Source organism: Tetrao urogallus, assembly GCF_951394365.1.
Source record: "Tetrao urogallus genome assembly, chromosome: 11".
Classification (NCBI taxonomy): Eukaryota; Metazoa; Chordata; class Aves; order Galliformes; family Phasianidae; genus Tetrao; species Tetrao urogallus.
Window position 1 is genome coordinate 17,225,619 of NC_136824.1, and position 22,865 is coordinate 17,248,483.

At 41.2% G+C, this 22,865-nt stretch overlaps 1 protein-coding gene across 2 annotated transcripts in view; it reads right to left on the bottom strand.

Annotated features, from left to right (window-relative positions):
- The window catches only part of SCAPER (S-phase cyclin A associated protein in the ER), a 120,218-nt gene that overhangs the window by 11,956 nt on the left and 85,397 nt on the right, over positions 1-22,865 (bottom strand). For both annotated transcript variants that reach the window (XM_079540744.1, XM_079540743.1), the window contains exons 22-24: positions 18,863-19,018; positions 9,438-9,675; positions 6,591-6,740 (exon numbers count right to left, since the gene is read on the bottom strand). In XM_079540744.1, coding sequence (XP_079396870.1) covers positions 6,591-6,740; positions 9,438-9,675; positions 18,863-19,018 — 544 coding nt within the window. The remainder of the gene's footprint in view (positions 1-6,590; positions 6,741-9,437; positions 9,676-18,862; positions 19,019-22,865) is intronic.

The window sequence follows — 22,865 nt, forward strand, 5'->3', positions numbered from 1 at the left end:
GTTTGAGCTAAATATGATGATGTAGGTTTCTGAGACTTCTCTGGGTCTCTTGCAAGGGCTCCCTCCCTTAGAGCAGCAGTTGTCAGCTGCTGGAGCCCAAAGCTGTGAACAGAGAGCAGGCTGATGTCCTCTCTGTGTGGGGCACAGTCACCGGGGGTCCGCAGAGACTTAGAAACCAGTCTATAGGAGAAGAACAGGGAGTTCCTTCACACATTGGGCAAGACAGACAATAGTTCACAAGGCCTGATTAAAGATTTGCAGACTTCAGACTTCGTGTTAAGTTTTGGTGTGAAATTTAATTTCCATGGAAAGGAGAGACTGGCACGCTCGCTTAGAAAGAGGCAGAGCAAAGGGCAAGCGTTGTGCAAGCCTGCGCCGCCACCGCTGCCAACGTATCTCCACTGGCCAAAGCCAAAACACGGCAGGCCTAGGTCTGTGCTGAAAGAAACTGCTCATTACACAGAACTGTGCCAAACTCTGTGGTGTGTTTCTGACGTGGACAAAAGATCTGCTGGGGATTAAGCTGAGACCACCAAGCTCTCTCTCTTTCTGACCCAAGATTAGCGTGTAGGCCGTCAGAGGGCCTGACATGGGACAGTCGCTCTCTCCAGGCCTCTCCATCTCGAAGCTTTAGTTACGGACTGTGCTTTAAAGCTGTGCAAATACTGCTTTTGACGACACTGGAAGCCAAGCTTATTCTTTGTTTTTTTGCAGTTTAAAACAAGACAGTAAGTCCAACTGCTTTCATTTCTCCTACCAACTCCTGTATGCTCTCTCACGCTCCTACAGGAATCAGCCATTACAAACTGAAACTAAACACGACCAATTTCAAGTCTTTGCTCATATTGCATTTCCTTCCCCGCAGCCTCTCAAAACACCAAACCAAAGAGAGGCATGAGATGCATTTTGGACCAATAGAAATACAATTCAAACACAAAGTGTGAACTACGCAGTCCCTTGTGCTCCCCTCGTGTTTTATTTGCATTGTCACCGGTTGCTCTGAAAAGATTGTTGTTTATCAGGAAGCTCAAATAACAGCAGAGGTGTCTGACAAATCACCCAAGAGGCATTTCCACTTTTCTCTGTCTTGTGAGGAATGCCAGCTTTTCTGAAAACATCCCTTCACTTAAGTGAATTGATGTGGGCTGACTGTGTAAGATTGATAGGAAAAAAAGCATGCGTTACTGAGTTGTTTAATTTACTGCATTTTAAGATGCTGAGTTTAAACCTCAGGGTTTTTATTGCTCACAAGCTGCAGTGCTCCTAAATGGCAGTCCAGGCTACAGCTTCACATGATTTGCTCACTGAAATCAGCTATTCCACAAGTACTATTATTATTTTTAATTCAAACTCAAAGTTTTCAAAACTTTTTGGAAAGACTTAACTTCAACATCAATTCCACACCCTTAAAGATACTTTCTTACTATTTCCTTTCAAGTACTGCTATTTACTATGCAGTAACTACCAATTCCTGCATCTTTACTCCTTTTCTACTTTTAGAAACCCATTCTGCCAGATTAAAATCATTCCAGTCCCGATGCAGCCCCCAAAGAACACAAATAATGGAAATTTAATGATGGTAGCCAGTAAACAACTCCCATGGAATCTCTGAATAGTATTTTTATGAACTATTCTTCTAAGTTTCCCTGTTTTTCTGATTTCCAAGTTTACGATCTCTACATTTTAAAACGACTTTTCCTTCTTCATGCTAACACTCAACCAAACCGGCCACACACTGAAACTCAGTGAAAGCAAACACTGTCAACTGCACAGAGTAATTTCCCTAAAGATGGCAGTTTGTAATCTGAAGTCACTCTGTAAGTGTCCCTTACAGCCTGGCAGTACTTGCAGCCACACTTACAGCACATCTCATACACATATATATGTGATGTGTTAATCAACTTTGAGTTCATACACACCCTACTTAATGAGGAATAAAATGTTCCACTGTTTTATGATAGAAATAATATCTGTAACAGAAAAGAAATGCTAAGAAGTCAGAAAATGTAACGATAAATCAGTCATTTAAATTAAAAAAGAGGAAAGACTCTCTGTAAGAAGCACTTCTATTGGGTTTTCTTTGTGATGCAAATCAGTAATAAACTCCACGAATGTTTCCACATTGTGCCTTCCATACAACTCCATTTCTTTGAACACTATATTTACACCTGTGACACTAGTTTGTGACATTACATATTTTTAAGACAGGAGGAATTTCCTTCCCCAAGTACCCATAATCTCACTGTTCCTTACGCCTTTAAGTGAAGCAAGATGGCATGCCTGAAATAGGCTCTACAACACACTCTCGTGGCTGTACAATACAGATAAATTCTCCAGGAGTGAAAAACTATTGAATTCACCTGCGTGTACCTCTGTTTTCAAACATTATCCAGTATTAACATTTCAGTTATTCCCAAAGTCACAATAAGAATCGTGCACTGTTCCTATGGGCACAGCTGTCTGGAGATAAAAGGTTCGGAAGGACAGACAAATAAGTTAGTTAAACTAATGCACTTGCAAGAAAAACTTTCTGGGATGAAAATCCCTTTCTCAAGGACATATGGTTTGCATATGTTTTTTTTTTTTCCAATTGCATTGGTTACCTCCACAAAAGTTCTTAACTGTATCTACAATTCCTACTTTGGTAAAAAAAAAAAAAAAAAAAAAAAAAAAAAAAAAAAAAAAAAAAAAAAAAAAGAAAAGATAGAATAAAATAAAAAATGTAAAGCTGCATACACCTCTCCCGAGCTCTCTGACAGAAGTGTTGGGTTCTGCAATGCACTAAAAATACATATTTTTAGTTCAACAGTTCAGAAGCATAAAGCCCTGTTCCACACAAGTCCCAGAAGCTGGTGAGATTCTGCTGGAGCACTCTATAAATACATCGTCTGTCAAACAGGAAAAGAGAAAAAAAGAAAAAAGCTCTTTTTATTTAAATAAGTTGCACAATCGAGCACTGCAACTTCCTTCAGAGCCTGCCAGACGAGGTCCCGAGTCGCAGGATGTGATTTGTGATGACTTTTCAAATGAAAAATATTTGCTAAGTGCAATGAATATGGAAAGATCTCTATTCCCAGTACAGCAATGTAAAAGCAGCCAAATCATCTGTCATTCATGTTAATTTAATTACGGGACCACATTCAATTATCCAATATAATATGTAAATGAAACGAGTTGACAGCACATGCTAATTATAGTCATTGCAATAATTAAATCGAAGAAAGGGAATAAAAATGTAATGGGATAGGATATTTTTAATTAACAAGAACATTTTAATTAGCATCTGCGGTCTTACAGCGTGGCACAACGCGACGGCTTCATCCTGAGACCGGACATTATTCTTAAGCTGGTCGAGCTTGTCCAGCCCTGCCCCTGGCACCATGGGACCCGTTTGGGATGCTAATAGATGAAGGGGCAGCCAGCAGAGCAGGCGCCTACCACAGCCGAGCTCCCCGTCCTGCAAAACAAGGGCTGTCTATCGCTATCGTAAACAGAAGTTCACGTGCCGAGACAAAACAGACAGCGCCGTTCAGGCATGACTGATGATGCCGAAGCATTTAAAATATTAAAGGAACACTTTGCTTTCTGAAATTTTCAGTTTCATAACTGATTTATTTCTCCAGTGACGGCAGCTGCCTCGGAAAGACTCTCTGGACATTAAAACGAAACGCACACACAAAAAAAAGGGAAGGAGTATCGCCGATATGTGGGCAGTCAGCAAAATCAAAGTCTTGCTAAAATAAACAGAGCGAGCACCATCAAAACACCATGGAATGCAGTCCTTAGCAATCCACTGTCCTCGCTGCTCCTCGACAGAACCATTTGGGCCCGGGCTGATGGCAGGACGTGGGAGCCCAGCCGCAGGCCGGCACACATCTGCAGGACCCACTGCAGGGCTCCTGCCAGCTGCACAGAGTGCTGAGAAAAGAATCCGACTTGTGCATTCACCTCTCAACCAACTGGGAAGTGCTGCACAGATCCCATACTGCTCACTGAACATACAATGCTCTTGGAGGATTTTACTCTATGAGCATGAAATATTTTGGAAATTGTCCTTTTGACTCCATGGTAGTAATAATTAACTTAAAATCACAGCATTGCTTCAGAAAGCCCATGTTCAGGTTCGCAGACTGTAAAATCTCTTAAACTTTTTTTTTTCTTTTTTTTTTTTAAAGAAATCTATTCTCTAAATTGCACACTTCTGAATAATGAATGCCCTTTTTTTTCTTTATCTCAGTGTGCCTTTTGGAGTACTTTACCTGTTCGTGTGGTTGGACAGAGGCACAGCAGAAGCTGTAAATAACAGGGTTTTTTTTTATGAGTTCAAAGGAATGAAAGCTTACACAGCTTTGTAATAAGGGACAGAAATTTAGAGAGGGAAAGACCTATTTAAACAGCAAACAATTCAAACAGAAATGCATTTGGCTTCAAGAATAATGCAAGTTTGCTGTGAAATACGTTAGTTATCGACTTTTTAAAAGTCTGTTCCAGTAGTAAATAAAAAGAGCTACCAGGCACTATGAAAGTTTGGCTTCATCGCTCAAGTCCCGCGGATCTATTTTTACGATGCAGTTCTTTCCAGGATTTCAAGTCTGCTACGTGAAAGCTTTCACTGCGAGACCCATTTTTTATTTTTAGTAGCACTCTGCGAATGATCCACAATGAAAGAAAAAAAAAAAAAAGGGAAGCTCAAAACGTAGTAAAAAATTAAACCATGAGGGAATTAATAGGAAGCACTTCCCATTTCAGTCAGGGCATCCTATCTTTATTGGAAGTCACAACACTAACAGCACCTGAGAATGATGACCTGCTTAGCAGCAAATGATGATGTGCTCAGCAGTAAAAGTAAAAACACTGTTGTATAATCTTCCCTACATTTTATGAGTACCTGATTGAGTAAGATTCTGCCTTTTTGGAACGTTAGTGCTGTCAGGAACAGCACAATCACTCCAATAGGAGTAACGGGAGAAATACGGAGAGTCTGAGATTACCAGTGGGAAGGAGGCCTGCAGAACAACACACGATGCACACACTTTGTCTCTTGACTGCAGCCACACGGGCAGCTGCTGCCATGGCACTGTGCCGGGCCCCTGCTGCTGGACCTCTGCCCCAGGTCAGAATACAGAGCAGTGACAGGCACTGCAGTGTGCTCCACAGGCACTGCTGGTAGGAAATCCCACTGCTGTGCTACTCCTGGCACATTTATAGCTGCATGTCCTCTTGGCAATAAATCACAGCTGTTTATACTTGTGTGCCAGAAAAGAGATTTTGAAACTGTGGAGAAAAACCAACGCTGTATGCTGGCACCCCCGGATGCCAGCACGACTGCTGGTGCAGCACTGAGGATGAGAAAACTGCAGTGGTGTCACGTGGATTTTCAAAATGACCATACTGAGGAGTACTGCCCACAGGCAGCCCCTGTTCCTGAGAGGCTCCAGGCTGTACTTTGAGCTTTGGGCCCTGACAGTCTGTGTGCTGGTAGCAGCGCCTCTGTACCCTGAAGTGGGATTTGGCTCCACCAGGAAGGAAGGCTGCAGGATCCTCCCTCAGGTTCTGTGGCCAAAACCACAGAAACGTTACTGTATATTATGTGATTACAGAATATTTTCGACAGCATTTTCAACTTTAGGATATTTGAATGTTCCAAGTACGGTCAAAAACCGTGGACAGCTTTTCTCTAACCTTTGCAGACAAGTTGAGCCACTTCTTTCTTCTGTTGTCCCATTTAACCGGTGGAACTAAGCTGCTCATCCTGCACCCCCACCCAAAGGCTGAACAAAAATGGGAACCAACTATTACAAGCATGGTGAGAGGAAGAAAAAACCAACAAATAACTTCACAAAATTGAATCATACCAAAGACGTAGGCACCATATCACACCTTTCACATATCCAGAGTCAGGGTCACAGAAGGAAAGAGCAAGTGCCAACATCCACTGTGCCAGTACCCCTGAGATGTTATGTGCGACCTGAGGAAACCGGGAGCCTTTTAAAACCCAAAGTATTCAAAATCATTTTGAAGATTTGCACCTGGGTTATTGTGTAAGCTGTTTTCATTAGTATGAGAAGTCTCAGAGTCCGTTAACAGAAGTGAACAACAATGAAGGAAGCTAGACAGGGATTTCCACTGTCTGTTTGACAGTATTTGGTTTACTTCTGGAAAGATACAAGAAGGCTTACATTTAGAAGAGCTCTCTGGGTTTTTGAGGACATGCCTTCATGGCAGACTAGCTTTGCTGTCTTTTCAAGGTTGTACTTGGGCACCACAGCTGCCCAATCAAGCCGACAAGAAGTTAACTTGGAATTAAAAATATTTGCTAAGTATATCTTGGCAGAGAGTGAGTTTAATTATGATCAACACGAGGTCACCATTGTTGTCTGTGTAAGAACACAGAACTTGCTCATGGCCATAATAAAACTGCAGTATTTTTCCTAACGTGTAACTTCAGCTAACATTTTGTAAATGCACACATTTGTGTTCACAGGAATCCCAACTCTTCAAAACAGTGTTGAAGAGGTTTGTTATTTTTGAGGGATCCGTGGCTAAACACACACTTGATAACTTCTGATCCCATTTTCCATTTGCCTTACCTGGTTATCTGTGTTGTTTACAGTAAAATAGCCCACACAAATAATGACTTCATGTAGCAATCCTTCACAGGTATGCTGGGAACAGTACCACAGCAACGAGCTGATAATATGGCGGAAGGCAAGGGACAGTCCTTCAGCACCAACGATAGACTGAAAAAAAGGTAAAGAAACAGAAGTTACAGCCCAGCAGTGTGTTATAGAAACTACACGCATCACAATGCATCAGTGACATAAATTTGGGAGAAAGTACTGACTGCATTTTTGGCTGCAATGAGGTTTTTCGGAGGATGGAATCGGATCTCTTGTTTCATTCAGTAGCTTGCACTTACAACTGAACTGTAACATTGAAAGCCAGACAAATGAGAGTAAATTCAAACTCTGAAGGGACACAGGAAAACTGGATTCTGCCTAGTTGACATGCAGTGTAGCATTAAGTTGACTGTTCCATTTGACTTACATTATACGTTCCAGGAAAACTTAATGCTAATGATATTTCCTAGTAAGCAGCAAAAGAAATCACATCATTTTTGCAGAAGAGCAAAATGCATTTTGCATTAATAACTCCTGCTCTGAATGGAATACAAAGATTAATACGTAATTAGTTTGCAACCATGAAAAAAAGTTAGAAACATCCAAAAGGAGAGAACACTCAGCTGCACAGCTTTTTGGGGTACTTTTAAAAAGTAGTCAAATTGCTGTAATGTGGAGATTCTGAATTAGATTTTATCTGCACAGCCTACAGCCTCTATTTAATAAACATGTCAAACAGACAGAACGACACAAGGTCAAAGGGGAAAACTAAAGCACAAAGAATGAGCATGACAGTCTACTAACTCTAATGAAATAGCAATGCAGGCCTGTGAGAAAATTTCTTTCATTTGGGAGTTTTCTTCTTTTCATATCTTGCAGTCTGCATTAACTGCATCTCCATAAATCCCAGTCTGCAGTATAGTTTAGTTTCGGCAGACTGAAAATCTCTACCCAGGAAAAGCAGAATCCTTGAGAATTAAGCTAGACTCAGCTGCGGCTGTTTCTCCATCTTGAAGCTCACGCATCTCCCGAGCTCAGCGTATTTTCAAATCCTGCCACACAACTGTTTACCACCACCATGTAAATGCCACGTTCATATGGCACCCTTCTTCAATTAGGACAGTCCATGCATGCTGTGACCTGGCACTCTGGGCTAAACCCTCCCCGATAACAACGGGTCAAAGGGCACCTGAGTTTGTGTATAGAAGTTAAACTAATTTTTCAAGGAAACTATGCTTCCTTTTTAGCCAGAATTAATATCAGCTCAGGATCCTGTGTTGTTTCTCACTACCATCTTTCAATTGTTTAGACTGTCAAATTAAATTAAATATATACCCACGAGCCATCTGTGCTAATACAAACTCAAGAATACCAGAGCTCTTCTATTCATCAGAAAACCCCACTCTATGGCCCTACTATTACACGATAAAACTACTCCTTCAAGATAACAATCTGACTGCATGAGCTACGCTCCTTCCCTCTGCTGTCTGCTCCTGCCCACAGGGTCGGGACAGGCACTAATTGGCCTCAGGTGTACAGAGTATTAATGCTACAGAAGCAAACCCTGTTACTACAGAGGAATGGATGGCCGCTGATACTACATGTGTGCCCACTGTGCCACGAGACAGCTCAGCATGAACTTCCCTGGGTACGTGTCTGCATCAGTGCACTGAAGGAAATCACTCACACTGGTTTGTTTCCTATGACATTGTTATGCAGCAACAAACAAACCTTCCATCCCAAACCAAGAGCTACTGGGCCTGCTGTACAAATGAGCTGCTTTGATTTACAGAAAGAAATGGGAGTTAATGGTGCACGTAAGAGTTGTTTCACATGGAACTCCAATAAACAGTTTGTGTCCCATAAAAGAAAAACTACTGACTACATGGATCCCTCAGCTGCAACTATACAGATGTATGCAGTAAAATGTAAGCTTGCTGCTAAATGGACTAAAAATTAGAAATACATAAGGAAGGAGGCACAAAATTCTCTACTCCTCCAAAGCTCTTCCTGGTTTTAACACATTTCAGATGAAGGTTATGGTGCAGCCTATACACAGATTACACAACGAATGAAACAGAAACCTGTCTGATGAACGGTATGAGAATGATGTTGTTGTGTTTAGCAAAGCAATGCTTTCTGCCAGGTGCTTTGTATTAACAAAATAAAAGCTCTGCTGATTCATCTGAGAAGTATTTTACAGATTCTTAGTATGGCTAAATGACTCCTATACTGGTAATAGGTAAGAAAAGACTCTTAATTTCAATGAATAATAAATTATGAAAAGATAAAAGTTTCCATTTTTTGTCAATGTTTTGCTTTGCAAAAAACATTGCTTTGAGAAAAAGTTTAGATATTAAGTGATTTTCAGCTTGAGATATACAAGTGCAAGCAGCCACTGAAAGCATTCAGAAATGAGAATTATGGTTATAATACAAACCCCTTCTCATCAGAAGGATTTACTTCTTGCTCTTGAATGAAATTTTAATAAATATATATAGTGTTACATATATAAAATTTCTTTTTTTTTTTTTTTTTTTTTTTTTTTTAAGGAAGACCTCCAAAAGCAAAATATTATCCTGCAGAATAAGCTTTCCTTTTTATGAATACAAGTAGTAATGGATTGGATTCAGCACTCATGTATTGCAAAATTTCGCACTTTGGTTACACCTATTAGCCACAGGGTAGAAATAATTTGTGCACAAGAAAACAGACAATTCACAAAATAACTAAGACCCTGGAGATGGACGTCAGCCCCAAAACACACACAATCATTAATATTTTCACACAAAGCAAAAGCTGTAAAACATCTGTTACCTGGAAAGCAGGCAGATCAAGAACCGCAAAGCTATTGAAGAAACGTAAACTCTGAATGGCAACCTGGATTGTGTTCTCTGCATAGCTGTCTTTAGGACTGGCTGTGTTTGGATCTGAAATTGTGCCGTGGAAAAGAACACAGTACAGCATATGCAAGACTCCAACCAGATCCGTAGCCTGAAGAACCGCCGTTAGCCCTGTGGGATCCTGACGCGTACTGTCAAATATGTTCCAAGATCTGTCAAAGAAACATTAAACCGTCTGAAAAGAGGAGCAGCACACACTTGCTCAGGGTGAAGCAGCTATAAGGGAAATGTTTGAGCACAAGCAAACTGCTAAAAAGGAAAACAGCCCGATGTCTAACATGTCAAGAATCCACAATATTTCCACAACATTATTTCAATAATCCGGGCACGGTCTCTTGCTCTCCTTAATTACAGCGCTGCTATACTCTTTAAATATCTTTTCTCCACATCCTGGTGTCTTTGTTTCCAAACTGGGCTGATGATGCCAATGAGAGACCATGCAGAAGTCGGCCAGCTCTCAGGTCAGAGAGCTGGGGGCACTTCTGGGGGATCCACGCAGGCCGCCCCTGTGGCCAGCAGCCCACGGCCATCCTTCCTCTCCCCACAGAGAGGTGGGAGCACAGCCCGTGCCTCTCCTGCCTTGGGAACGGGCAGTGGGCATGGCAGCAGACATGCTGCTGATGAAGCAAAAGCAGTTATCCGGACCAGACAATCTTAATCAAATCGTTCTGCAGGAATCTGAGAATGGAGTGGTTGAGCAGTTAAGCAAAACACTGCTACTTATTTCCATCAGATGCTGTTATGGAAGACTGTATGGCAGCAAGACAGAAGTCTGAAACGCTTGATGCAAGGAAGTCACAAGTAGTGAAATCTAAGACTATTGCTACTTTGGACGTTAAATGCAAATACAAAAAGCACACAAAATAATCCAACAAGGTTTCACAAGGTTTCATAAAATCACAGAACTGCAGGGGTTGGAAGGGACCATCATCGAGTCCAGCCTCTACTAATAATGCAGGTTCCCTGCAGCAGCTCACACAGGTAGGTGTCCAGATGGGTCTTGAATACCTTTTAGAGAAGAAGATACATAATTAAAGTCCTGATCTGAACTATCATGTGAACCAGCTGAACTTCACTGTGGAAGCACAATAGGTCTGTGTAAGTATTCACAGGAAACACTGGAATACAGCAAGCAGCGATGCTGAATATATGGTGCACCAACCTTCTATCTTTACCTCATACACTGTGTTTGCATCTTAAAGAAAATAAAAGAGAAAAAGGAAAAGGGAAAAGAAATGTCAATATCAGAACCAACTATTTTCTTTTTTTCTGTTATTAAGGGAAAATACCACAGGCAATATGATACATATTAAAAGATAAAAGGGCAAACTAGGTGAGGGTATCTTTCCCTTTTATAAAAACCAAAAGAAAAGGAAAAGGGAGAACAGAGAATAAGAGACAAGCTGGAAAGAAGATCTATCTAAAACCATGTGTAACTCTGAAGACAAGACCTTGGGTTACCACAGAAAGGACTGGACTGGACCCTCAGAGCACTCCTGCTGACCAGGATCAGCAAGCTTTCCTTGACCAAAAGAGCTCAATGCAGCCTTTTCAGTACTTGTCTCAGAAGCAGCTCGTATCTGTCTGTACACCAACCTGAGTGAACAGCCTGGCTGTGCACAGCTCACTCTGCTGGCACACATCTGCTTTCATCACTGCTGTCTTACAGCTCCACATTTAGAAAGCAGTTACCTCAGATGAATGCTATCACTGTATCAGTTAGGTCACCTGCGTAGGGAAAGATTTTATCAGAAATAAGCATGCAGGGGTACCATTTCTTCTAAATAACTTCCTATTTACAGTCTGTGCATGGCTGATGTTACTGAAAAGCTTCACGTGCAGCATTCTCTGCTGATATGCCAAGATTTCATTCATGTCCCAGTCCTACTTCAGCGATACCTATGCTGTGCAAACATCCCATCAAACCACTCTTCACAATGTCTGAAAGAAGCAACCAGATCTTCAGGTAAGACAGAGAAAGAACACAAGGAGGTACCACATCTGCCCTCCCATCAGCACCTGGGTGCTATGTGGGTGCTCCACCTTTGCCACTCAGCACCACCACCCTGACCACTGCAGACCTCAGCTAGAGCTCTGCGCAGCTGAGTTCATGCCAGTTTCCAAAACTGGTATGACTATTTAACGCTGGCTGCCTTGAACAACCAACTCAGATTCACAATGATCCCTAAAGGGGCTCTGCCACAAACCCAGCCACAGCAGTGCTTCAGAAGGCCCTGGCACAGCATTTGCTTGAGATACATTCGGTAACATTCAAAACACAGCGTAAAGTACAGTCAGATGATTAAAATAATGATTTAATGTCACTTACCTCCTGCAAAAGCAGCACACATAGCTTGTGGTTTGTAACACTCAACAGTCCTAGCATCTATGCTGCAAAGAATGGCACAAAGAAGAAAGAAAAAAAGGAAAAGTCCTGGAGCTCTAAGTTTGCTTTGGGTGGAGCCACGCTGCACAGCAACTTACAACATGAAGCTCCTTTTTCCACCGCTGGAAGCTGCAGAGTCCTCAGGTGAGTGCACCAGACTGCAGCGAGCAGCGGGGAACAGGCAGCAGGCCTGCTGCACCAGGAAGGCAGTCAGCAGCTCAGGGCCACCTCCGTGCACTCCCAGGACGTGTGCTGTGTCTGAGCTGCTCGCTGCTGCCCACCAAGAGGCACTGCTGGCTGCCCAACTATGCACTCGGCAGCCAGAGCGTGCCAACCACTGCAACAGGCAGGCTGTTTGTTTCCACAGCATCACATGAGCACGGCTCCCTCTGCAACCAGTATTTTATTTCCATCTTAGCTTCAACCACCGGAGCAAACAGAAAAACTATCAGCTGAAAAACAGTCGTGTTCAAACGACAGCCCCAAATTCATTGCTGTACATGACACCTCCCGCAGCTTTTTGTGACTCTGTGCAACGAGGAGGTTGTCTGATTTTACCCAAGGTTAAAGTTAGCTTGCTTTCAGCTCTCACTCCATCATTACATTTAAACAACTCCATATGAGAAAGCTTATAGAGCTGGATGAAATCCTTTTGCCATTTTGAGCAGTGAATGAATCAAAATATACATAAAAAAGTCAATTGTAAAAATGACTTGAAATGCACACTCTCTTTTTTTCGCCCCCCCCTGCCTCCCCAGAAGAGACCAAGGATTTTACAGTCCCACCACAGGACAAAGCTGTTAAAAAAAGTCATTTTGTCTGTGAGGTTTGGTGGGCTGAAGGAACTGTTGAAAATGTTTATTTTCAATTTTGCCTGTATTACAGTTAATTTGTGTATGAACAGGCTACTGGCTCCTGTTGGTTTTAACTGTCAGTTATAATCACTTTAAGCCTAAATGTTTACAATAAAAAGGTAAAAGACGTTATTCATACCGGTTGCAGGCTTTAAAGCAGAAAAAAACACATGTGAGATGTGGGAAAATGGAAGGCGAAGCTTTGTGTGTGCTGCTTTGAGCTGCTCTGGTCAAGCCCATAAAACAGCGGATTCCATACGTTTAGCAGATTTTAAAAACCCTTTTAGTCCACCTCAAATGTAAGCCCAAGGAAAGCTCTGATAACTGGCAGCTTACAGGCCGAGAGGAAGGGAAACAAACAAAACCCACAGCAGTAAGAGGGGACTCTGTCACACAGGAAACTGAAGTCTGTATGTAACTAAAGCTGTGAGTCCTACGGAGGCATCTCCTTTTGATTATCCTATTTAAAGAAGCCCACACGTTAACCGTGTTGCTAAGGGCTGCCAAAGTAAAGCAGAATGGACAACCCCCCCCAGCTGCTCACCAAAGGGAAGACTTACAGGACTTTTTTTTTTCTTTTCTTTCTTTTGTTTTTTTTTTTTATTCTTTTCCACTGGCTATTCTAGGCTGGGGAAAGGGAAAGGAAAGGCTTCCAAACTTTTACCAAGTCTCTATACTTAGCACAGAAAAAACAGGCAAATATTTATATTAGGGTCTAACAACCTGTGGGAGTAAAATAAAGGAAAAAATACAACAAAAATTAAGTGCAGGACGTTTCATGATGGGCTGCCATTATGATTATCAGATTCTGCCACAAGAGACTTCTCCCGCATTGGCAGAGGGTTCACGATTTACAAAAAAGGTTTAAGAATTAAAAAGCATGGATATATGCATCCCAGCAAGGAGATATTAAACAGTGGTACTGCACTGCTTAAAGTACACCACTATTTATTAAAAACAGGAATTTAATGCAGCTTGATGAGAAACAGCAGACTCTGCAGAGCAAGTATAAAACTACAACTTCTCCAAACTTCAATATGAGCAAACTGTTTATATCTGAAAATATATTGTTTTAAAAACGGACTGAGCTAACAAGCAGACAAGCCCCTCTAAGGGTATACATTATAATGTTTGTATATTTGAAATATATACTCCTGATTAAAAACAGGGAGCCAAATGGAAACATGAGTTTTCAAGAGGCTTAGAATATGTTTGTTTTTTCTAATATTAGGATTTAAAAACCATCATCTGTACTTTCTCCTTCTACATTCTATTACTGAGAGAGAAACGTCAAAAAAAGAGGCAAAACAATAATAAAATAGCTATAAGGAGGACTTAGCACCTGCCAAACCTTATTATAAATCCCATTATCAAGCCACAAATCATTGCGTTGTTCAATAGGTGGTCTGAAAGTCTGCAGTAATTTCCAGAAGAAATTTCAATTAGTTTGCAGTCCTTGCTGCATTTGCTGTCTGCTGGAAGCAGTGGGAAGCACACCCAGAATTCAAACAGACTTGCATGTGATTTGCTATCCAGCAGCCAAAACAAGCATTATCTTAATTACTGTAATAAAACTGGAAAGAAACTAGCCCACTTCCTTGCATGTCTGTGACGTGACAGTCGCTGTGTTCCTGGACCAAGCCCTATATATCTGCAGCTTTCTGCTGCCGCAGCTCGTAGACCAGATCCATCAGCTGCTGCCTTGGATTCAGATGCACCTCAGCACTGCTCTGGGATAGCACAGCACACGATGCTAACAACTTTGCTATTGCGTTGCTAAGACATGCCATTTTGCTGCGCTGCTTAGGGAGCTTGTACACGTTGGCTGTGCCATGAAAGTGGCAGAACTTTGTCCAAGTTGCCATCCCAGGAAGCTTCTTGATTTGAGGATCTCTCCATGCACAATTCACTGCCCTCATGGTGTCTGTTACTGTCAGCTTGCTGTGCTGCTCTTAGAGAGAGCATTCCCTCACAGTAGTTATTATTATTATGGATTGACCCTTACACTCAGCCACTGCTGCTATTTTTCTGCTGTTGTTTGCATTCAATCTGTAGCTTACTGTTTCATTAAGAGCTCTCACACAACAGGTCAATCTGTCTACTGGCAGTTCCATGAATTCTTGACTTGCTTTGTGATTTCTGCCTTAACCAGTGTGCAGCATCACGTACCACAGCAACACAATGCCCTGGGTGGAAGCGTCAGCACATATTACTGATGGTCACAGGTGAAAGGAGACATTGGCAACAGTCCTCCAGAGTAAAAACTGAACAGCTGGGACACAAGTCTTATTTCCAGTCATTTTCAGGGGAAGGAGGGGTAAAATCTGATGAAGGCTGGGAGTACAGGAAGGGACAGGAACATAAGACCCTTGCTATGAGGGGAAAGACCTACAACATACTCTGCTGCTCAGTTTTCACTCCAATTTTTTGGGAATGGTCAGCCAGGCCAGCATGGCAATATTTTTGTTCATGTTCCCCATGTTCTCTGCTTGCTTACTGTTATACTGACAAAGCAAGCATGCTACCATGTGGGTATGCAGGACTCAGGACCCACATATAAGCCTAGTAGTGCAGAGGTACAATGAAGAACTCCTCTAGGACACAAGGCCACCATCCTAACCACTGCTACTGTTCATCTGCAATTGAACACAGACTGCAAGGCAGATCTGAAAGTCTACACATACCACTCTTACTATGCATTCAGTCAACTTAATGTTTTGCTCAGCTTCATTTTAATAAAGACATCTTTCTTTATTCTTAATGGTAAGCAGAAAAGAGCTAAGCATCATCATGGCCACAATTTTTAAGTCTTAGTGTCAAATGTAATGTTTATCTTTTGCTCAGCAAACAGATATTGCTAACCAGACATGCTGCACTTTCACTATACTGAGAGACAATGCCTTATTTTCATCTCTCATACATCTACAATAGTTATCAAAACAAGGCTCCCTTGGGTTAAAAGTTACGAATGTTTTCAACAAATGATCTTCTACACACACTACAGTGTTTAGAAAACACTATCAAACTCACTCACTGCAAAACTTCAGCTGAAAGAATCATTCTAGCATTTATTAGTCAGTACCAAAAATTCACGCTTGAAAAGATCAACATAAAAGTTAAATCTTTTTAAAGACCTTGACCACAAATGAAAAGAAAATCCTCCTCTTACTATGAGTTTGTAATGTATGTTCAGAATGGATTCCCTCATTTCAATAACTTTTTATGATGCTAAAATTGAGAATCCTCCACTTTATGTTTCTACATTACTAAGGTTTTCCTTTACTGTATCTTACACCATGATTTTGAATTATTTTTTTTTGAAGTCTACCAGGTGAATAAAAATGTATTGCAGTTTATGTCTCAACATTTTATCTTTTACTTTATTTAACATTTAACATTTCATGCTGACATACACATCTGCAATTTGAAGATATTCTCTAATCACTGTTATTGATGTAATGTTTCCTAAAACCAATCCAACATGGAGATCTCCATGAATTAATGGAGAGAGAAACAGAACAGTGAAGTCCTGATTCCTTTAAAACAAGGAGGAGGACTGCCTGTCACAAAGGTCCTGATCAAGACCTGCAGGTGGACCCTGACAGAACAGCTTGCCACAAAGCCAGTATCCAAGCAAACACTGGGTCTAGATTTAGAGTTTGGTTTAGAAACATCTTGCTCAATTGTGGATGGTTTTGAAGTAAGTCCTGTAGAGAAGACAGGAAAGTCCACATTAACAGCACTTCCTACGTCTGAGCTCCAGAAATGTGCACTTTGTATCTCGAGGGCAGGCTCTGTTAATTGTTTAGAACCTGTGTTACAGTGTTCAACTTCTAGCCCTCTGGCAATAGCCCTGGTTAGAGCTGCAGTACGGACCCTTCCAGCAGCCTGGTGCTGTCTGAACCCAGCAGGGAAGGCTACCCAGCATTTGGCCAGCTCATGAGTTCCAGCTCACGAAGGATTTCATTGCTGCAGGGCTGTGGAAGATTTGACAGCCTGGTGGTCCTGGTTCAAGCACCTTCCTTATGACCAAGTCCTGTCAGCTTCCCACTGTGCCCACTCAGCAGCACAACGCGCCCTCTAAAAACTGCATGCAGCACGAAGAGCACATACAGCCTAACGCATTGAGCACAGAATCACATTTTATATAAGAACCAACACAGGCTGCTGTTTTTATCAGAAAAACAAAATAAGCGACATGCTTCCACCATCATCATCAAGGGGCTCCAGTAAGTTCCTTACCTTGAGAAATCCCTTTAGGAGATGAATCTCAAATTGCTCTTGCAACAATGGGGAAAGCCTGGAACACTAATACCTGTTTTTCAAAACTTTCTGTGCTACAGTGATACAGAAGTGATACTACTTACTAGATTTTTCTTTTTTTCCTCTGGATAAAAACTCCAAATGCATTAAGAACAGGGTGGTTAGTTTGGTGCTTAGGCATGGAGAATCAGGAATACTGGATTCTGACAGAACAGGACGCCCTGCTTCCTACTGCTGGTTAGCACAAATGAAAGAGCCATCTGTATTTCTCACAAAGAGAGGCTGCCTTTAGTGCTGCAGATCACGTATCACACAAAATGTATTACAGCATTGTGACATATTTAAGAATTCAATAAATTTGAACTCTGTTTCTGCCATCTTGATGTGTGCTTGGCAGCAGCTTTTTCCATTAAAATCACCTTGAATATTAAGGAACTCCTTGTGCACGTTATGTAACATGGCAGAATCACACTGCATTCTGTTCTTCAACAGGAGCATGCTGAGGTGATTAAAGGCATTTAAACTGCCTGTCTGATCAGTTATAGCATAACTTTTATCTAAAAGTGAAAGACAGCAGTTTCAGAATCCGCAAGTTCATTTCTCTCATTTCTTTTCATGCTCAAAGGAACAATCTAAGAAGAAAACTGACAACAATCAACACCTTTGGATAAACTCACCAGCACTGCTGTTTATAAGATCAGATACCTCTCAGTGAGACTGAAGAAAAATGCTTAACTCTCCAAAATTCATATTTTGCTACAGAACACAGAAGTACTTGCATAGCACAATATTTCATTACTTTGGGAGCAAATATCTTTTGTGTGTTGGGTGAGACATATGCCCGCTTCAGAGATGGCACATATTACATTACTCAGACTCACAGCTAGAATCATTATTCCACTAAGAGAAAGGTGAATTTTTTCAGTACACGTTTCACTTTTGGCAGCGCTGTCCTGGAATGTAAAATGCCAAGTTGGCAGCTTTCATACAGGGAAATTTCAGTAAGTTGGGATGGTCTCTTTGGGCTCATATTTCTTGCAGTTCTTTTTCCATGTGCCCGTGAGTCCTAGAGTTACCAGCAACAGCTCTCACCTGCAGCCTTTTTAATTTATGTTTTCTTAACTCTTGCTCTTCAACATTAGCATCCCTTCAGGCATTCACTGTCAAGTTCTGGCAGCACTGTCTTACCCTGAAACACGCAGCAGTCTAATGGCAGTAGGTTTTAGCACGTGCCCCCTGAAGCTCTGAAATTTTGACTTTGACACTTGGGCCATCTGAGGCTGCAGACAGAGCAGTCTGGATTTGCCAGCAGAGATATGCCACATGCTCATCCCCCTCAGCCCCGGTTAGGTTGCAGAAATGAGCATTTTGCATTAGAAAAATCCCCTGACAGATCCAATAATACTTTATATAAATATAATTCCCTTACTGATAGCAGTATCTTAAAGAACAAGAACTGAATTCGGCTATCTAAAAGACAAAATCAATTAAGAGTTGATTTCAGCTGATAGTAAAATACTTCAAGTCCTTAGTACTGTACGCTTAAGTTCAGCAGTGATAAAACCCCCTTTGTAATGATGAGTGAAGGGGATGCAGCTTGCAGTTCTGATAAACGACCTACAAGAATTGAGACTCAGAGCAGGCAACTAATTATGGTTCACTGGTGAAAGGGTGAGCAGAGCTTCTCTACCAGCATTCACTGTGTCACTAAGGACTGGTGCCCCTTAACAACCTTACCTCAGCGCTCGCTTACTACCACAGATGCAGTGTTGGCTAAAAGTTCCGCTGGCTGCTGCCTGGTGAGCATAACAGAGGTGACAGACCAAGTGTACCTACCTTCCACTGACAGCAAAGCAGAGCTGACATATTCCATGCAACAGCGCTGTGGCATTTTGTAGAAAAGTTGCTATTTTTGGATTCTCATCAACAGGGCCTTGAACGGACAGGAAACAGCAGCACAACTTGTCTATCAATCCTATGTTCACCACGTAACTGGAAACAGATGAAAAACTGTATTAAAAAATAGTCCTGTGACAGTTTTGATGACTTTACAAAGACTGGAATTTCTGCTTCTCTGCTATCAAACCATATAAAATACAGTTTGTGGCTTCTTAAAGGGTTCAATAGAGCAGTTCAAATTACAACAACTTCATGTCTGGAGCTCTGTAACTATCAGTAGTTCTTGTTAAGATAACTGTCTGTTGCACGATAATTTGTATTATACTGTACAAAGAAAGATGAATTAAGTGTTTATTTTACCAAACTGCTAGAGGACAATGGAATTTTGCCATAGTTAAATGATTTATAACAGTCTTGATAGCTCTGCAGCAGCACAATTTCTCTTTAGCATGAAGAGACAAACTTCGTAGAACACACAAGTTCAAGATGACAATGATCTTACCCAGATAACCTTTTATTGCAATACGTATATCATAACAACCACTGCACAGTTTTTTGCTTTTTCTCCCCCCCTTTTTTTTTTTTTTAAACTTATATGCAACAATTAAGAGACTACAAGAACATGCAGGTTACAACCTCCTGCTATCAGGAAGCCTCATCAGGAACTCAACCAGGACTCAATGCAGAGAAAACCATGCTAATGACTTTATTTTTAAGCCAAAAGGCTACTTTTTTTGTTTGTTTTTATCAGACACGAGTAGATCACATCACCATCCTCCCTAATGCTGAGGATTCTTAGAGTTTTTAAGAGCTTGGAAACTCTCACCAAAAACCTTTCTGTTTGCTCCTGCACGCTAACACCAACCTGTCTGTCTGCACCAGTTTCTGTCACACTTCAATCATTATCAATTCCAACTGAACTGTGCAGACTGGCTTCTTTTTCCACATCATTTTACTGCTATCACTTAACTTTACGTACTTCCCCCTTTTACCACAAACATGCAGTTTCTCAGACTTGATCTCTTCGGTTCACTCTCCTATGTCAGGTCAGCTTTGTTAGTGGAGATGAACTTCCAGCTTCAATCAACTCCTTGGTCTTTTTCCTCTGTTTTCTGGGTACTTTCCCCTGCTCTACTCATACCAACTGGAAGAAACCTCTGGTGAAAATCAGAATTGTTGCAACGTTCTGTGACACAGCCTCACTTAGGAAATGAAATTGCTTTCGGACACCATCACCTCATTCACTATTTTTACACTGATAGTCAGCCCTAAGTCATACAATTTCTATCATTATTCCATCCCATCAGCTGTTCTGCCTACCTGCTTGTCAAGCCCACTTGTTAGAGATCATGCTATAGAGTGAGGCTAAAGATGGGAACAGCACTATGTATGTTTCTACAACACCAAGTGCATCTTGACTCGACTGAAGTGTGAAACATTATTAAATAATGATGACTGCAGCAAAAAAAATGAACAAACAAACCTGTTTCTAGTAAATAATTAATATTGATTAGATAACAACTGCCTCAGGACCTGGGTAAATATCTATTAAAGTAATTTCTTTCCCTATCTTGCAGTCTGATTTTGAAAAATTAGGGACTATTAAGATTGGAGAAGAAAGTCTCCATGTTTCAGACAGCCTTCCTGCCCAAAGACTAACCTCTCCTCAGGGCCAGAAGCTAGACTTTCTGCCAAAGCTTAACCTGCTGACACAAAGATTTTGGAAAGTAATTAAGAATAAAAATACATTGTGTATAAAGCAAGATGTCAGACTGCAATAATGAAAGACTGATCTGCTGAAATATAGCAGTGAATAACACCTAAGGATGCATAAAGGTTATTAGTTGCAAACTAATTGCTCCGGTCAGTTTGATTTGTCTGCTCTGTTTAGCAACATGAGAGGCTACCAGCATGTTTTCCTGCAGATTTTGATCTAAGCACCCCGCTTCATCACACAAGTGATAAACAAGCTCTCCAGTATTAGCAGAGTAATTCCAGGAACAGAGCTGGGCGTTAGATACATCACAGTCGCAGAGAAATGCTGAGTGCTGGAAATCTCACCGTGATATAGGAAGGAAGAGGAAGAAGGGGAAAATAAAACACAGCTAATACTGATAGATGATTACTCACTAAAAGACAGAAGTACTCTGGGCAACACTCTTTAGTCTTTTTTCCCTAGAAGGAATGTCTGACCGACATCTACAAGAGGTGTTGTCACCTTCCTTTACACCCACACCTGGATACCAAAGGGTGTCAGCAGCTGCTTGTTTCAGCAGAGAAGAAATAGATGAGTTTTCAGTCTACTGGAACTATTCTTTAGGGTCATCTGGAGACAATGAAAGGACAAATGAAGCACTCCCTCCCTTGAAGCTGAGCGTGCAGACAAGTGGAATGTCAAAGCTCTAATCTAACGTCTCCATCTCCCACTCTTTTCGCCCATGGGAGTACAGCTCCAGTAACGTGGTTATCCTTCTGACTGTGTGCAAACACCTGTTGCTTATGTGTCAGGTCTATTTTTCCCAAACAGGAAAAAAAAAAAGTAAAAAATTATTCCCTCTTTCTTTCCAAATCTTCCTAAAACTCATTTAGTCAACTCCATGAGGGCACATGATAGAATGACCTGGAGGTGAAAGGTTCTCATTAATAATATAAATTTGTCTGGTTTTGACTAGTTTGAAATGCCCACTCTCTTTTTTCCTAATTGCAGCATTACCTTGTCATCGTGCCTTTCTTTCTCCATTTATAACCAGATCCCTTAAAGTGCCTCAGGTGAAGGACCTGGCTGGATTCTCATGTATCTTCTTAGCTTAAGGGTGTATCTGTGCTCAGCCCAGCCAGTGTCAGATGTCTGCTCAGCACAAATATCAATAAGCAGACCTCCCACCCTCCCATTCCTAAACGAGAAGAATACAACATCCTGAAATTTCACACTCTTTCAAAACCTGTTTGGGGAGAAGGTGGGTTACATGAGAACAATTAACTTCTAGAGGTCACCGGTACCTATGGCAACTATTTGTTTTGCTTTCCTCCTCCAGCTATCTGGCTTTGTGTCCATCAGCATCGTATCAGACTTGGAGAAGTGGGAAGATGTGCAGATGCTCACTGTGCCAGTTTCAGTAGCATACCATTAGCATTTCATCCCTCACAGCGATGTACTGGTGACATAATTAACTAATGAAACTACACACCTTTAGCAAACAATATAGTTCAGGATAATCAGTTTCTCATTTCAATTAAAGACATTAAAGGCAAGCAGAAGGATCCTTCTTTAGCTTTACAGCACTTATACCGCTTAATAAAATAAAAGCGAAGCCTAAAACACACAACCACAAATTAGACTGAAAAAGAATGATCTGTTGGGTTAACGGTGACACAGACACAATGAATGGGAACTTCATCTGAAGCTGCTGTGAGCATATAAGCCTTCATAAGGCTGGATGTAACCACAGGACTTTAAAGCTGTGATACACAGATCATCAGGAGAGAGAATACAGGCAACCTTAGAAATGCATTCTGAGTATCTGCTAGCAAGTACAGGGCATTTTAAGAGTTATCAGAATAACTATTGGCACTGAGAATTTAAGATACATTAAATGCCACAACAAAAAAGTCCAAGTCTGTAAAAAAGCATTTCATCAAAATATCTATTTTCTCAAAAACAAAGAAAAAAAACAAACCAAAAAACTCTATGAAGGAATCCACCAAAGATTACAGAAGGGTACTGTCAGTTGGTGGAATCTGGTGCCACATGAAGTCATTCAGTTCAGCAATGCGGTGAGGTTAAAAATAAATCAGTTGGCTAATCATACAGCTTTGGGGTATCTAAGTCATGCTCACAATCAACATCTTAAGGTAGTATATTAGACTGCACAAAAGAAATGTAATTCATTGGTGTAAGATCACCAAGTGTAAGTACCAGAACAGAAAACTTTCATGGTGG